The sequence below is a fragment of the Notamacropus eugenii genome, chromosome 1 (genome assembly GCF_028372415.1).
Source record: "Notamacropus eugenii isolate mMacEug1 chromosome 1, mMacEug1.pri_v2, whole genome shotgun sequence".
NCBI classification, from domain to species: domain Eukaryota; kingdom Metazoa; phylum Chordata; class Mammalia; order Diprotodontia; family Macropodidae; genus Notamacropus; species Notamacropus eugenii.
In genome coordinates, this window is record NC_092872.1 from 1,964,523 (window position 1) to 1,981,566 (window position 17,044).

Genomic DNA, 17,044 nt, shown 5'->3' on the forward strand with positions numbered 1-17,044 from the left:
TTAAAAAAAAATTTTTTGTGATAACTGCATTTGTAATGCTGTGTATTTTATTTTATGCATTTAAAAACATGATTCTAAGAGGTCCATAGGTTTCTCCATACTGCCCAAGGGGTCCACGGCATGAAAAAATAGGTGAAGAACTCCTGTTCTATTTTATTCTAAGCCCAGCTTCTTGCCCAGCTGGAGTGACTCTCCAAGACATAATTATAGACAGTCTGACTTAATGGGTTGAGATCCGACTCTGGGCAACATGTGTTTTTTATCTGTTTGATTTTTTTCTGTGTGGATTGCAAGGTCATTTTTTGAGCCAACATGAATCTCACTGAGGAGGCCCTGTAGTGACCCAGGGCTTGGTGATAATGAATGCATAATCCAAAGAGAAATGTCTGGAGGTGCTTGTGACTAACCCTATACAGTGTGCTGATGTGGTCTAGCCCAGAGAACATAGAGACATTTGGGGTGGAGAAGGGACAGAGGTGGGAAGGGCTCAGTTGGAATGGCAGCAGAAGAAGGGGAAAGATGATTAAGGATTGTGGACAACATATCTCTGAGCCTTGGAAAAGGGAGGTCAAGAAGCCCAGGGATCTGGGGCCTCAGGTAGGGGTTCAGAGATCAGGGAAGATTGGCAGAGTATTAAAAACTCCAGGGCCAAAGGCAAAGATTCCCTGGAGGACCTTCAAGAGAAGATGATATCCCAGGAGGTGAAACCCAATGCCCCAGGCCAGATCAGCTCCACAGGGTAGAGGGTAAAGAAAACCTCCCAACAATTAAGAGCTGTCCACTGCTGAAAGGACGGCTGTAGGGGACAGTGAATTCTTCATGGGTGACTCCTTGTTACTGATCTCTTACAGGAAATCTGCCTACCTGCTCAAGGATGCTCTACTCTAAAGAATGTAGATGGTCTAGTCTAGATAGCCCTTTGGGGTCCTCTAAGCCAATGATTCTTTCCTAACGCAGGGTTGCAGGCACTCACACACCCTGATCCCCCCTTACCCATACCCACAGTAACCCCCTTTTCCAATATTTTGAAAATGTATTTCAGCACAGTTGGTTTTCTTTTTAATCTTGTGTTCTTTTGTTTTATACACTTAAAAATATGATTCTGCGGAGTTCACAGGCTTCACCAGACCGCCTGAGAGGTCTACAAGAGTGAAAATATTCAGAACCCCTGATCCAGGGGAAAGCGCACGGAAGCCTCCACTCCCTTGTCTCATAAAATGCTAATAATACTAGCTGCCCCACAGACTTGTTGTGAGGGTCAAATTAGACACCGTTTGTAAAGTAACATATAAATGTCACTTCTTCTTCTTATCTCCCCAAGGTAACCCATCCCCCTTTGGGGCAGCTCTATTTTTGAGGAAATTTTTCCTTCGATTAGGGCATAAGCAAATCCTCACCCTGAAATCTGGTGCCACTGAGGGAAAAGGAAAGGAATTTGGTTGGAAAAAGGGAAACAATAATCTTCCCTATTTCGTTCCTCACTAGCAGCTGAAGAAGCACTTGGAGCAATCCCAGCCTATACCTTAGGGTGTTTTAAGCATTGGGGGCTGGGAGTGGGGGGCGGGGCAGGAGCTGGGTGGTCGTGCACCCTGTCCAACGTTATCCTCTGAGTCAAGCTCTCAAGGCCTCTTGGCTTACAGACCCCGTTCCCTCCTCCACTTTCACTGCTCCAAGTCCCCAGAGTCAGCATCCTAAGCTGAATTGCTCCTTGTCCCTAAAACAAGAGGAATGCGGAGGGGTTTCAATTTGTTTCTCACCCTCCCACTTCAGTCTCCCAACTGGTCTCAGCTCATGCTGGGCCTTGGGGAAAACTCTTGGTCATCACCAGCCTCCCCCCTCCCCCTCTCCACAGGGTCTGGGCTCATTTCCTGCTATTGAAATGGCCTGTTTCTGTGCAGAGGGGGATGAGCTGTACAGATATCCCTTCCTCTTCCCCAGCAAAGGATGGATCTCTACTGGTCCCCAGTTTAGTGGTGCAGCTGGGCTAATAAATCCTGATTCAAGCTGAGGATGGAATGGGTCCAGGGACTAGAACTGACCCATTGGGCCAAGCCAAGAACCACAAACTCAACCAGTCTCAGCAAGGTGAGAGCCTGAGTTAGCTGTTCAAACAGCTTGCTCTAGCAACTCAGTCCAAAAGTCAGGGCGGGGAGGGATGTAAGAGGACATCTTATTCAGCCCTGTCATTTTCCAGAAGGGCCTTGAAAAAGATCTCATAGATCTCTAAGATCACATAGGAAGTTAGTGGCCTGAACTCGAACACCTATTTCCTTGGCTATTTCCACAGCAAAATGCTTGCACCTGCTTAAAAAAACAAGGGTCTTGTGTTCTACTTCTTGGTATCATCACCATTAGTCATTCTTTGGGGGTAAAGGTCTGCTAAAACGTATATATGGAATCAAGAAAAGTAGGGTGAGGGTTTATCCCCTTCACTCCCCTACCCCACCCTGGGGCGTTATTTCCCTGTAAAGTCCCCTGTGATTACAGGCCCTCCTTACAGCATCTGAATACATGGTACTTGGTTTTGGCAACAGGAAGTCAACATTTTGTTCATTTTAAAAGTTCATTCAACAAATATTTACTGGTATCTCTTACATTCAGGGGCCTATGTGGGAAATGGAGATGAGTAATAGGGTGTCCTTTGCCCTTGAGACCCTAAGAGGATAACAGGGAAACTAAGGCTTAATAGACAGAAATAACCACAGTACAAAGCAAAGTACAACGAGCACACAGGAGAGGACAAAGTTCAAGTTTGGGAGGCAGAGATAATTTCCTGCCTAGGGATTGGGTGGATGGTCTGAGCTGGGCCTTAAAGAAGGAAGCCACTGGCTGGGGTGGGCTGGGGAGGGGAAATTGTTCTAGGTGTGCTTAAACATCACCACAGAGTCTTTCTCATGTACCCTGGGAGAAGGCCACTTTTTTTTTTCCAAATGTTTATAGATTTTGCTTTTTGTATTACCTGCATTTTCCACTGTATTCCTTCCCAGCCCACCTCCCACGACACCCTCTTATTCTTCTATTTTTAATTTTTAGTTTTCAGCATTTGCTTTTATAAGATTTTGAGTTCTAAATATCCCCCCCCAAGATGGCACACAATCTAATATAGGATGGACAGGTTGGATTGTATTAAACGTATTTCCACATTAGTTATGTAGTGAATAAAGGAATCAGAACAATAGGGAAAAACCATGAGAAAGAAAAAGAGAAAACAGTACACTTCGAACTCCATTCAGACTCCAGTCTTCTCTGGATGTAGATAGCACGTTCCATCAGGAGTCTTTTGGAATTGTCTTAGATTGATGTACTGCTAAGAAGAGCTAAGTCTAACACAGCTGGTCATCACACAATGTGGCTGCTACCGTGTACAATATTCTTTTCAGGGTTCTCTGAAGTCTGCCTGCTCACCATTTCTTATGGAACAACAGTAATCCGTTACATTCATATGCGACGTGTTCAGCCATTCCCTCCTTGATGGGCATTCCCTCCATTTCTAATTCTTTGCCACCACAAAAAGAGATGCTATATTTTTGTATGAGGGGGTCCTCTTCCCTTTGTCATGATCTCTTTAGGATACAGACCTAGTAGTGGTATTGCTGGACCAAAGGGTATACACAGTTTTATAGTCCTTTGGGCATAGTTCCAGATTGTTTTCCAGAATGGCTGGATCAGTTCACAACTCAAGCAACGATGCATTAGTCTTCCAATTTTCCCACATCTCCAAAATTTATCATTTTTCTGTTTTGTCATATTAGTCAATCTGATAGGTGTGATGTGGTACCTCAGAGTTGTTTTAATTTGCATTTCTCTAATCAATAGTGATTTAGAATATCTTCTCATGACTACAGATAACTTTAATTTCTTCATCTGAAAACTGTTCATATCCTTTGCTTATCAATTGGGAAATGACTTGTACATTCTTATAGATTTGACTCAGTTCTCTACATATTTTAGAAATGAGGTCTTTATCAGAGACATTGGCTGTAAAAATTGTTTCCCAGCTTTCTGCTTCTCTTAAAATCTTGGTTGCATTGGCTTTGTTTGTGCAAAAACTTTTTAATTTAATGTAATCAAAATTATCCACTTTGCATTTCATAATGTTCTTTATCTCATTTGGTCATAAACTCTTCTCCACAGGTCTGACAGGTAAACTATTTCCTGCTCTTCTAATTTGCTTATAGTTTCACCCTTAATGTCTAAGTGGTGTACCCATTTTGACCTTATCTTGGTATACAGTGTAAAATGTTGGTCTATGCCTAGTTTCTGCCATACTATTTTCCAGTTTTCCCAGCAGTTTTTGTCAAACAGTGTGTTCTTATCCCAGAAGTAGGAGTCTTTGGGTTTATTAAACATTAGATTACTACAGGCATTGACTGCTGCCTTACGTACCTTCCCGCTTCCATCGATCCACCATTCTATTTCTTAGCCAGTACCAAGGAGGTTTGATGATTGTTGCTTTATAACACAGTTTTAGATCTGATATGCATAGGCCACCTTCTCTTGCATTTCTTTTTGTTCATTCCCTCGATGTTCTGTTCTTCCAGATTGATTTTGTTATTTTTTCTAGGTCTATATTTTTTGGTAGTTTGATTGGCATGGCACTGAATAAGTAAATTTAGGTAGAATTGTCATTTTTATTATATTAGCTTGACCTACACACGAGCAACTGATGTTTTTCCACTTATTTAGCTCTCACTTTGTGTGGAAAGTATTTTGTGATTGTATTCGTAGTTTCTGGGTTTGTCTTGGCAGGTAGACTCCCAAATACTTTTTATTATCTACACTTACTTTAAATGGAATTTCTCTCTCTCTTGCTTTTGGGCTTTATTGATAACATATAGAAATGCAACTCCTGTTTCAAGTGAATTATTACAAGTATTTTTTGCTGATTCTCTAGAATTCTTTAAGCATACCATCACATCATCTGCAAATGGGGATAGTTTTATTTCTTCATTGACTATCCAAATTCATTCAGTTTCTTTTTCTTCTCTTATAGCTAAAGCTAGGCGATAATGGTTACCCTTATTTTGCCCCGATCATATTGGAAATGCTTCTAGCTTAATGCTTGCGGATGGTTTTAGATAGAGGCTCTTTATTTTAAGGAAAACTCTACTGATTCCAATGCTATCTAGTGTATTTAATAGGAATGGGTATTATATTTTGTCAAAAGCTTTTTCTGCATTCATTAACATAATCGTTTCACATAACCATCTGCATCTATTGAAATAATCATATCATATAACCCTCTTATTTAAAAAAAGAGGAAGAAAAAGCAAAACTAATCCACGTATGAGAGCAGCTGATATTATATGCAGAGTTCCACGCTCATGGTCCCCAATTTCTGCAAGAAATAGAAGAATTAATTTTCTTATATCTTTCCTTTGGGGCCATGCTTGGTCACTGCTGTCATTTTTTCCATTTCTACTGTCATTTTGTGTGGATTTTCTTGGTTTTGCCTTCCTTTCATATAAACCTTTTAATGCATCTCTATCATTTAGGAAAGGAACATACATTTATCAAGCTCCTGTGAACCAAAAGTGCTTTACAAATACTCTCTCATTTGATCCTCACAACCACCCTGGGGGGTGCTATTTAAGAGCTGATGAAGGCAGACCAGCAAGGAACAGCAGAGACAGGACCCAGAGCAGGATTCAGGGCACCACTGGCAGCAGTTCCTAGATTCTTCAACGCACAAACACCACAGACATCCTCAAAGGTCAGTGGTAGGGCTCCAGCAGCGGCCATTTTGAGAGCCCTCCACCTAGAGCCCTTGTGGGAATTGAAGGGCTGATCTAATCTCAGCCCGGAGTGGCAGCCCTGGGAGATCTCTGTCTAAAGCCCCTGGGGGAATTGAGCCACTGATCTGATTCTCAGCCCTAAGCTCCACCCAGGGGTGAGGAGGAGCACTGGCGGTGGAGCTGGAGGCTGTTGTGGTGAGGGAATTCAATTGCAGGTTCTGGATAGAAAAGTTTTTGGTTGCTCCCAGACCAGTGTGCAGGTCAGGAGAGGAGTAAACACCTCTCCCTTGATTGTGCCACCTTGAAGGAACTGAGAACTTACAGGTCCCCAGAATACACCCTCCTCTTGACAAAGGTCTCAAAAGTCAAGTCACTGGCTGGGAAAATGCCCAAAAAAGGGAGAAAAAAATAAGACTATAGAAGGCTACTTTCTTGGTGAACAGGTATTTTCTTCCATCCTTTAGCATGAGGAAGAACAAGGCATAATATCAGAGAAAGTCAAGGCTTCTGCATCCAAAACCTCCAAAACAAATATTCAATGGTCTCAGGCCATGGAAGAGCTCAAAATGGATTTGGAAAATCAAGGAAGAGAGGTGGAGGAAAAATTGGGAAGAGAAATGAGAGAGATGCAAGAAAATGATGAAAAGTGAGTCAACAGTTTTCTAAAGGAGATCCACAAAAATGCTGAAGAAAATAACACCTTGAAAAATAGGCTAACTCCATTGGCAAAAGAGGTTCAAAAAGCCAATGAGGAGAAGAATGCTTTCAAAAGCAGAATTAGCCAAATGGAAAAGGAGGTTCAAAAGCTCACTGAAGAAAATAGTTCTTTAAAAATCAGAATGGAACAGATGGAGGCTAATGATTTTATGAGAAACCAAGAAATCACAAAACAAAACCAAATAATGAAAAAAAATAGAAGATAATGAGAAATATCTCATTGGAAAAACAACTGACCTGGTAAATACATCCGGGAGAGACAGTTTAAAAATTATAGGACTACTTGAAAGCCATGATCAAAAAAAGAGCCTAGACATCATCTTTCATGAAATTATCAAAGAAAACTGTCCTGATATTCTAGAACCAGAGGGCAAAATAAGTATTGAAAGAATCCACTGTTCACCTCCTGAAAGAGATCTGAAAAGAGAAACTCCTAGGAATATTGTAGCCAAATTTCAGTTTCCAGGTCAAGGAGAAAATATTGCAAGCAGACAAAAAGGAACAGTCTGAGTATTGTGGAAATACAATCAGGATAACACAGGATCTGGCAACTTCGACAGAACATATTGGGAGAAGAAAGGGAGAAATGGATAGGGTAAATTATCAAGCATCAAGGAGGCAAGAAAAAGCTTCTTCAGTGGAGAAGAAAAGATAGGATGTGAGAGGGGAAAAAGGGAAGTTTATTCTTGTCACATTTGGCTTGAGGGAATGACAAGCTTACTCAGTTTGGTATGAAAGCGTATCTTGCACTACAGAAGAGCAGGGGAGAAGGGGACAAGTGGGGTGAAAGGGGTGATAGAAGGGAGGACAAATGAGAAGAGGGAATAATTAGAAGTAAATACTTTTGGGGAGGGACAAGGTCAAAAGAGAGAATAGAATAAATGGGGGGCAGGATAGGATGCAGGGAAATATAGTCTTTTACAGCATGACTGTTATGGAAGTCTTCTGCGAAACGACACATATATAGCCTATATTGAAGTTCTTGCCTTCTCAGTGGGGATGGGTGGGGAGGGAGGAAGGGAGAGAAGTTGGTATTCAAAGTGTTGGGAATGAATGTTGAGAATTGTTTGTGCGTACAGCCAGGAAATAAGAAATACAGGGAATGGAGTATAGACACCTATCTTGCCCTACAAGAGAAAAGGGGATAAGGGAAGGGAGGGGTGTGAGAGAAGGGAGGGCATATTGAAGGAAGGGGCAATCAGAATGCATGGTGTTATGGGGTGTGGGGAGAAAATGTGGAACTCAAAATTTTGTGGAAATGAATATTGAAAACGAAAAATAAGCATAAAAAAGGTTGAGGAAACTGAGGCAGAGGCAAATAACTTGCCCAGAGTCACACAGCTAGGAAGTATCTGAGGTTGGATTTGAATTAAGGTGTTACTGACTCTAGCCCCAGCTTTCTGTCCACTGTTTTACCTAGCTGCTCCTGGGCTTAATATTTCTCTATACAATTAATTTAGCTATTCTTCAAGTGATTCTACTTTGTTTCCAGGTTCTTACTATATCCACAAAAAAATGGGCTAGAAATATTTTGCTGCCTATGGGACCCCTTCCTCACTGACCTCCTTGGGGTATGCGCCCAGCAACAGTCAATGGCTGAAAGCACGTGGATGTTCAAATTGCTCTCCTTTTTCCAGAATGACCCAGTCACAGTTCTAACAGAATGCATTCATGTGCCCATCTTCCCACCTCTGGGATTAAATTCCCATGGACAGCGTGGCACATATTGAGACAGCACAGGAGCACAGATCTGGAGCTACAAAGCTACCTATGTCATCCTCTCATTTTTCTGAGGAGGAACCTGAGAGTTAGAAGGACTTTCTAAGGTCATATAGGTAATCAACAGCAGACAGCAAAGGGACAGGACTTGAAATTTCTTGTTCAAAACATGTGGACAGAAGTCCTTCCAGTTTAGGACAGCTTTCCTTGAATCTCAAGGGAAGGTCCCACATCAGGCCAGGTCACATTGGAGGGATGGGTTGGCTCTTAGTTTTGTGCCTTTGTGAAAAAGTCACGATTCAGTTTATAAAGCACTGACCCTTTGTAATTCTATATGGAAGTTCACCTTGTGGCATGGAAGCGATGGCCCTGGACTTTCAGAGGCTAGGATGGTGGAGCTCACACTCACACAGATTAAAGACTTCTAACTCTTGAGATGCTATGACTCCAGGTCCTGAGGGGGGCCATGGAAGGTTCATCAGAACAACATGGCTGGAGTTAGTGGCATGGGTAGGGTGGGGCTTTTCATCTGAAGCAACTCATAAAACAATGTCCTAGTGCAGGGGGGGGGGTCTTAACTCTTTTGTGTCATGGACCCCTCCTCATTTTAAAATAAAATGCAGAGGATGGCAAAGGAGCCAAATTATATTGAAATATAAATTGTTCATTTAACCAAAGTTAAGAGCTCCTGAGCTAGGGGATGGAGAAGGGATTATGAACTGCCTCAGGGGAGGTATGCCAGCACTGAGGAAGTCATGAATCCTTGAAGTACTCCAAGAACTGTTAGTTTTCGCTTCACTTTACATAAATTTGCATTATGCAAATTTCACTTTACCAAAGAATTTTGAAAGAACTCCATATTCCCAAAAAACACTGTTAACTTTACCATACCATATCGTTCTCTCTCTCTCTCTCTCTCCTCTCTCTCTCTCCCTCCCTCTCTCTCCCTCTCCCTCTCCTTCTCTCCCTCTCTCCCTCTCCCTCTCCCTCTCTCTCCTCTCTCCCTCTCCCCCTCCCCCTCTCCCTCTCCCCCTCTCCCCCTCTGGCTGGGGTGCCCTGGCCTCCCAACCCACCACCAAAAAACAAAATCCTAAAAAAAAAAGTGAAAACAGAAAAACAGACCCTTGGAGAGACTGCCACCATTGCTGGCTCAGGGGCTTGGCTTGAGACGTCCAGCCAAGAGGAGACCTTTGTCTGTCCCCCAGCCCCCACCCTCCATGGGCACACGGCCCCCTTCCCGCCTGCCTCCCTCCCTCTCTCTGCCACATCGATGGGCAAAATTCACATGACATAAAAATCACTTGAAGCAGAAGACTGCAGAATCGTCCACTAATGGAACGTGAGAACTGCCTGTATTTTAAATGGACAGATTGAGTTTTGCTGTCTGAAGCAAGAATACAATGAGAGGACATGGAGAAGGGGGGCTATTCTTAAACTCCTCTAATCCATTCCAATCCCTTTTCTAGACTGTTCTAGGTGGGAGACACTCCATTTCAGACAGGATGGGCCTGCCCTCACTTAGAGCCAATTTTCCCTCATGAGATAGGATGAACTCTCCCTGAAGCACTGTCACCCAAGCAAACAAGACTGTGCCAAATTCCACTTTATTGGTATTGTGAAAGGAGGCAATGGGAGCAACACTTGGTGCTTGAAGGTGGGCGGCCCAGGTCTCACATGCAGCCGGTCATGACCCTGACTCTCACTTGTCATCCATGTTCCTGTTGGCAGTGAGACTGACTCGTCACAAAAGTGATGTCCCCACACTTAGGGCACCTTCATGGGAATTTTGCTATGAGGTTCATGATTAGCAGCAAAATAAAAACCAATTTTGACACTTCATAAAAAGACAAATGTAAAAGTGTCTGTAAATCATAGGAACTTAAATGTTTAGCAGCACAGCCAATAAGAGACTGCTCACACACACAGCACTGCACTTTCTGACATCACGAGCGCTTCTCTCATCATTATTTACAGTGGAATAGTTTGGGTGCACTGATATATATACAGGACAAATGTGGATACAGAGAGCCCTAGACAGCACTATGTCATAGTGTTCTGACTCCTTTCAACTCATACAGGTTCCCAGGATGCAGAGCACGATAAAATGTTTACATATTCAGCAGAAAAATCTCTAGAACAGGTTAACAAGAAAGAGCCAAGCCCCCACACACTGAACACTCAGAAGAAGCAATTCCATGGAGTTCAGTGTTCTAGGGAGGCCAAAGGCTGGACAAGCCGTGTTTCTTCCAGTGCTCATCCTATTCACTGTCCAATGGCTAGTCTGTTACCCTGTGAGCTCAAGGGGCAGCTCCCGTCCACACAGAATTTCCCACTGTCTGGCGAGCATCGAGATGAGCTTCTCTCGACTCTCAGCACTTGGGATAAAGACATACCACTGCACTTCTCTGCCTCCATCACGTCCCCTGGGTTTGGGGGCTCCCTGGGCATTCACTAGAGTGTCTCCAAAGTGATCCAGGGTGAGGTTTTGCATTAAGTCTTGGTTCTGTACGTCATCAAACACAAAAGTGAGGGCCTGGGGGTACATCTGGTAGCCCATGAGGACCCGGTCCAGGTCCCGGATTCTCCGGCCATCAACAAACTGGTACTTGTCTTTCTTTGGCGGCTCTTTGGCAAACTCAGGCAGTGGGTAACTGACGTGGTCCTCATCAAAAAGGAATAAGTCTGAACTGGTCAGAATAAGTGTCTTTGGCTGTAGTGAACTGCCAGCTGAACAAGTGCCCTCCACAGGATTCACTTGGAATGCCAAAACGTAGAGAAGGATATTCAGAGCAGGGCGTTCTGCCAAGTCCTCCATCTTCTCGGCCACAATGAAAGCCAAGTCTCCAATTTCCTCCTCATTAGGGTAAATGAATTTTACTCTGCTAGAGTGGATGTATTCGTAATTGTCCATCTTTCCTGCAAACACAAATAGCACATTGCAACCCCATGATTCTTGATTGTGGTTTAGTGGACAAAACACTGAACTTGGGAGTCAGGAGACCTGGGCTCCCATCCTAGATCTGGTGTGGAGCAAGACAGTTTCTATGAACTTCAATCTCCCACGTATAAAATGAACTAATTCAATCCTACTGCACAGGACTGATCAATTATCATCATTACTAATGCCTCTTAAGGCAGAGTGACCCATAGAATGGCTTAGAGTACCTGAGGCTTTAGTCATTAATTCACTCAATCAACATTTACTGAATTCCTATCACATAGGGAGCACTGAGGGAGAAACAATAACCAAACCTCTGAAATTTTAGAATCTAGCAGAAAACAAACTTGACAACTCCGAAACGGTCATAACACACAGCAGGAGGTCAGGTACTGTTGGCTCATGCTAATTAAGACTCCAATTTTGCCTCTTCCACTTGGCTGTGTGACTTAATGTCTCTGAATTTCATATTAAGTGCTGAAAGTAAATTTTGGGAGGAGCATAACTATTTGTCCTCTATTTTCCTTCTTTCCTTTTTCTCAGTGATGCCTTTTTGACAGGTGTGTGCGTGTGTATGTGTGTGTGAGAGAGAGAGAGAGAGAGACAGAGAGACAGACAGACAGACAGGCTGATGGTGTGTGTTGCAATCCCGAGTGGATACACTGCAATTTACCTGTCTGCGCTGGTTTATTTGTGTGGTGGTGAACAAGGGCTCTGGAAATTCTTGCAATGTAAGTTACAGATGCACTACAACCTGCACGGGTGGAAAAAGTGCAGACAAAAATCTCCAATTCTTGACAGACCAAGACAGCACGTGTCAAGGAGACCAAAGGCTAGAGAGATCAGAGGACCAGAGCAGTCAAGGAAAGCTTGCAGCATGTGAGCTGGATGTAAGAGAGGATCCCACACACAGGGACTGAAGGAGAAGCTTTGCAGGGCAGGAACAAGGCTAACTTTACCATGAGCAGTCCTAGTTTGCAGATGGGGAAACAGACTCATTGAAATTAAATAACTTCCTCATGGTCACACAGCTTGGAAGTATCAAGAGGCAGGATCCAAACACATGTCTTTGCCAACTCATGTCTGTTCTTCTTTTCCAATACATCATGCATATGCCAAACAGGGAAGTGGGGAGAATCAGCCCACCACGCTAACTTCCTCAAGGAAAAGAGGAGATAGGAGTTTTTCTTTACCTGTATTTTTGTTCCCAAATTCAGAGTAAAAATCCTTGTCAACTGGTTCTGGGGAAGGTGTGCGGGCCAGCAAGGACAGGACAGCCATGAGGTGTTGAATGAAGGCATGAGTACAGTAACTGTCTCGAGTCAGACAAGTTACAATGTGATCGGCAGAAGAGCCTAAGGAAACAAAGCCCACGCTATTCACCTTGCAAATGCCCGCCCCTATTCCCTTGCCCAAAAGGCCCTGAGCTCTTTCCTGTGCAGCATGCTTAGGAGGAAGACTTTGGGGATCAAACAACAGGAAGAGGCAGCCTGCACAACTCGGATATGAAGCCTCCAGACTGGCAGCAGTTTTGAAGGCAGGAAAGGCTGACACACGTTTTTTGGAATGGGTTAGGAAGGCCTAGAGAAAAAGCTGAGCTTTCTCTCTTTAAAATATATTTAGGAAGTGTGAGCCAGAAACATCCTGCATGCTACTGAGAGGGAACTCCGAGGTTCATTCAGTCTGTGTTTATTATTCTGTTTACTTGGTTCCTTGCTCACAGGTCGCTGGTGAAATTCTTGACTTTTGACTATAGTCAAAAGGGCATATTCAGCAACCTCTGCTATTTCCAAAAGTTTCTGGTCATTTCCTCCCTCCCTAGCTACTTGCCTGAGAGTATCCCTACCCTCACAAAGAAATAATGCACGTGTAATAATGAGGCTATATAAAAGGCACCAGAATTGAATAGACCCAGCAGAAATATCACTCACCAGTAACCCGAAAATACTGATCAAAGAGTCCTACATGAACTGACTGCAGGTCATTGAGCTTTAAAACAAAGCACTGGGACAGATGGAAAGGGCTGCTGTCATAAGCAGAGTTCCTCTGATTCCAGAAATCTGTGCGTGAAAAGAAAACATTTACAAAGACCAGTCATTCTTGGAGAGGGAGCTCAGCCTGTGTCCATGGATCACTCACCTCCCAATCAGTCTACATGCTCTGGAGAACACCACATCTCACTTTTGGAAAAGCCATGTCCAGGAGCAAAGGACATTTTCAAAACCCTACCAACTCACAGGAGGGAACACAACTCAAGCCCCTGGGAACTGGAATAAAAAGTCTTTTTGCTAAAAGTCAGATGAATTCTTTCTTGATAATGGTTGTTGCCCCTTGGAAAATCAGGCCAAGTGGACAAGCGGAGGCAGCAGTCAGACTAGCTGCCTGTGTTCTACACCATAAGACCAGCTTTGACCAAAGCTGCTCCTGACCTCTGTGCTCAGCAGCCGTGTGTACAGCCTCTGTCCCAGGAGGCTCTGAGTGCAACTCTAAAAAGCCAGCACCCCAAAGAACAAGGGTTCATGCAGACTGAAGACACCAGTGGGTCTAATCTTTAATGGAAAAGATTAGTTTTCAAAGTCAGAATGGCCTAGTCAATGGCTGGAAGTCACCAATCAATCCAAAAACAACTAAACAGTGCAATAAATAAAAAGGCTTTAGACCAAGTGCTCAAGGTCAATTATCCTCAGGGAGAAATATAATATTGCTGCAACCTATACTGTTCTGGGCATGTGAAAAACAGATAAAATTGGGTTTCAGCTAAAGATCACCATATCTGGAGAGCTGGGCTAGGACTTTTCAAATGTGGAGGATTAAATGAAATGAAAGAAAAGGGAAACAGGCACCCTGTGCATTCCCAGCATCTCCATTTCTACGATGGAGACATTCAAATGGCCCCTCTTCATTCCTTACCTAGTAAAGGCTCACAATGGTGTCGGATGGAGTCGTCCAGCAGGAAGTACACAGCTTTGGTGGTTAGTAACACACAGGCAGTGACCTCCACATCAGGGGTTTTATAGAATAAAACCGATGACCACATGAGGTGTCTCAACTCTTCATTTTCAACCTGAAAAGAAAAAAGCACGTGGATCTGCACTCACTGCAGGTGCTCCTAACTTGACATCTCTTTTCCTGATAGCATTCCACCCCTACCCTAACCCTCCATGTCAATCAGAGGCACTACCTGAAAAGAGAACTGATGGGACATAATTAAGGGAGTCAAGGTTGGTCTTCTTATCTAAACAGATTAGTTATCCCAGTCACATTTTTCATGTGGATGGAAAATGATGACCCCAAATAACTTCCTATTAGCCAGCCCCCCTGTCTAAAATTCTACCATTAGAAAGATATAAAGATGAAGGTCTTTGGGGGTGGGGGAAGGAAGTAGGAGGAGGTAAAGCAATACTTCATAAAAATCAAGTATCTCTGAGGGGGCAACATATTAAGCTATTATTAGTCATCAATACCTTGGCAAGAATGAATCAATTCCTTGGGTGAAAATTTTTAGAAAAATGGGGTTTCTAGGAAGGGGATGCCAGAGGTATATAGTGACAGTACTGGGGGCCTGCAGTGACCCCTAAAAGGGGACTGAGAAATAAACTCCACTGACTCTAAAGACTGCAAAGAACAGCCGCAGCTTTGGTTAAAAGGAATGAAAAAGCTCATCTCAGTCTTCACCAACAACTTCTGAAATATGACTCAAAGAAAATCAGTCAAGTCTTAGCCTGACCCCAAGGCCTTGGAAAACAAGGACAGAATGAACACAAGATAAAAAGCCAACTGGAGCACAATACCTCGGCAACATTGTTATGAAAAAACTCGACAATGGCACTTCCCCTTAATCCAGCCACGTACTGAAGAGATGAGGAGACTGGCAAGTAAAAAGGAATTTGGTTGTCTTCGGTCATTTTCTGCATCAGAAATTCACTCGGGTATGGGGAGGAGAGAGTCAAATGAGGCTTGGAGAAGCTACAAAAAATTCAAAAAAGGTCACATTAGATGAAAGTGAGCCCCAAATAATGAAGCATATTCAAATCAAATGAGGAATTTTTAGGTGGACCAGACCCCAGTTTTCTGTGTAAGAACACTATGCCAGCTTCCCAGGGAAACCAAGGTTTAAGGATAGATAGTAAGAGTGTAAGTGCCTGAAGGGGATTTTGTTCACAAAGAAGGAAAAGGTCACAACACAATGAAAGGGGATAAAATGAACCATGGGCCATCAGAAAAAACATTTCCAACTGAGAGTCTTAAGAGTTGTAAAAGCCAACTTTAAAAATGTGACGAATGCGGTGTCAGAGGAGGAACAAAAAGAAGGGAGATTTGAGATGATTCTCTTACAGCAACAGTACATTCGCTTCTAAAGTGGCTAAATGCCAATGGTATCAATAATGGTGGATGCGTGGTTCTCTCCTAGTGACAGATCATCAGTTCTGGACAGATGACTGCCTCTAGACAGGGTAGAGTTAGACTGACTTAGGTACAAGTAACAGTTACTCTGCTTCCCATATGATCTCTGCGGGCCTCAGTTTCCTTGTAAGATGAGAGCTGAACTAGACGATCTGAAATCTCTGTCAGATCTTAATCTGAATTATTTTAGACTATAAACTGCTGGAAATTACTGGGATTTTTAGTTCCTTTGTACCCACAGCAGCCAGCCTAGAGCTCTGCATACAGCAGGTGCCTGATAAATGTCTGTTGCTATATCAAGCACAGCCTCTGCATTTAGGCCAAGAAACTCAACACCAGAGGCAAGGTTCTGACTACAGAACAATCTTTCAAAGCCCTTGCCTACCAGCTTTGGGGAAGGCTTTCTTTGAAACGAGCTGGTTGTGCAATCCCACAACTTCTCTGTGCTTTTCATCACCTGACATCTCAGTCATGGATAATTAGAGCAGAGGAGACTTGAGCCCACATCAAGTACAAGCATGGTAACCACACTTTTCTTTTTCTTTGAGGGATGGCCAAGGACCAGTCCTTCACGCTGGACTTCACAGTCCTTCACGCCGGGCACTTCGAAAACCTCAGAGCCCACGACACCACTTAATGAGTGTTTTGGCAAAAAGGATCACGGCTGCTATCTTTGGACAAAGGGATCTTTTACCTAAGTGCTAAAGTAACTTGGGCCTCACTCTCATTAGCATCATGCTGAGTTCAGAACAGAGGCAGACAGAAAGAAAAGAAGAACCGGCAAGCTCACAGATGATGAGCCCTGTTTGTACTTCTGTCAATGCGATTCTGAGGCAATACCTCACATCCTTAAACGCGATACAACTCAAAGGTGGTGGGCTGGGGAGAAACACATACATTTATTGCTGGTGGTGTTTCAAACTTAAAGAATCTTTTTGGAATACAATCGGATAGCACTCAAGTTATTTTAAAAAAATATGCCTCTGACAAAATAATTACTCTAAAAATTCTGTTAAGGAGGAAAAAAAAGGTGCCAGCTGTTCCAAGACATTTGTAGCAAGACTATTTTATTTTCACAAATAAATAAAATTTTAAAACTGGAGGCAAATTAATGGAATGAAAAATGGGCAGCTGCCAGATCGGTCATGGTATATACTCATGTAAAGGAACACAACAACGTGAGGGAGAGTGACAAATCTGGGGAAGGGAGACCTGTCAAACCCACTGTACCCAGAACACTGAGCAGCGGGGTGGGGGTGGGGGAGAAAACTGCAAGCCAAAGAATGAAGCACACAGTACAGAAGGAAGAAGGGGGAGGCAGAGTCAGCTGAGGATGACTTAGATACAAAGTTTTAGTGCTTATGCTGATGCGCCCTATTATATTCCTAAGAAAACATCTTTTTAAAATGATGCAAATGACGTGTTGAGCCATATGTGACAAATGAGTGGCTAAAACCCAGACACACATCTGTCTTCACTTATTGGTGAACACTAACACTAAGGGGCAGAATCACTATTTGTGAATTTCTAC

The 17,044-nt window shown here is 43.2% G+C and overlaps 1 protein-coding gene across 1 annotated transcript in view; it reads right to left on the reverse strand.

Moving 5' to 3' along the window:
• Window positions 1–9,759: 9,759 nt before the first annotated feature.
• NISCH (nischarin) overlaps window positions 9,760–17,044 on the reverse strand; it is a 46,152-nt gene continuing 38,867 nt past the window's right edge. The window contains exons 17-21 of the mRNA XM_072650039.1: window positions 14,901–15,075; window positions 14,020–14,173; window positions 13,041–13,169; window positions 12,303–12,464; window positions 9,760–11,087 (exon numbers count right to left, since the gene is read on the reverse strand). Coding sequence (XP_072506140.1) covers window positions 10,456–11,087; window positions 12,303–12,464; window positions 13,041–13,169; window positions 14,020–14,173; window positions 14,901–15,075 — 1,252 coding nt within the window. The 3' untranslated portion in view covers window positions 9,760–10,455. The remainder of the gene's footprint in view (window positions 11,088–12,302; window positions 12,465–13,040; window positions 13,170–14,019; window positions 14,174–14,900; window positions 15,076–17,044) is intronic.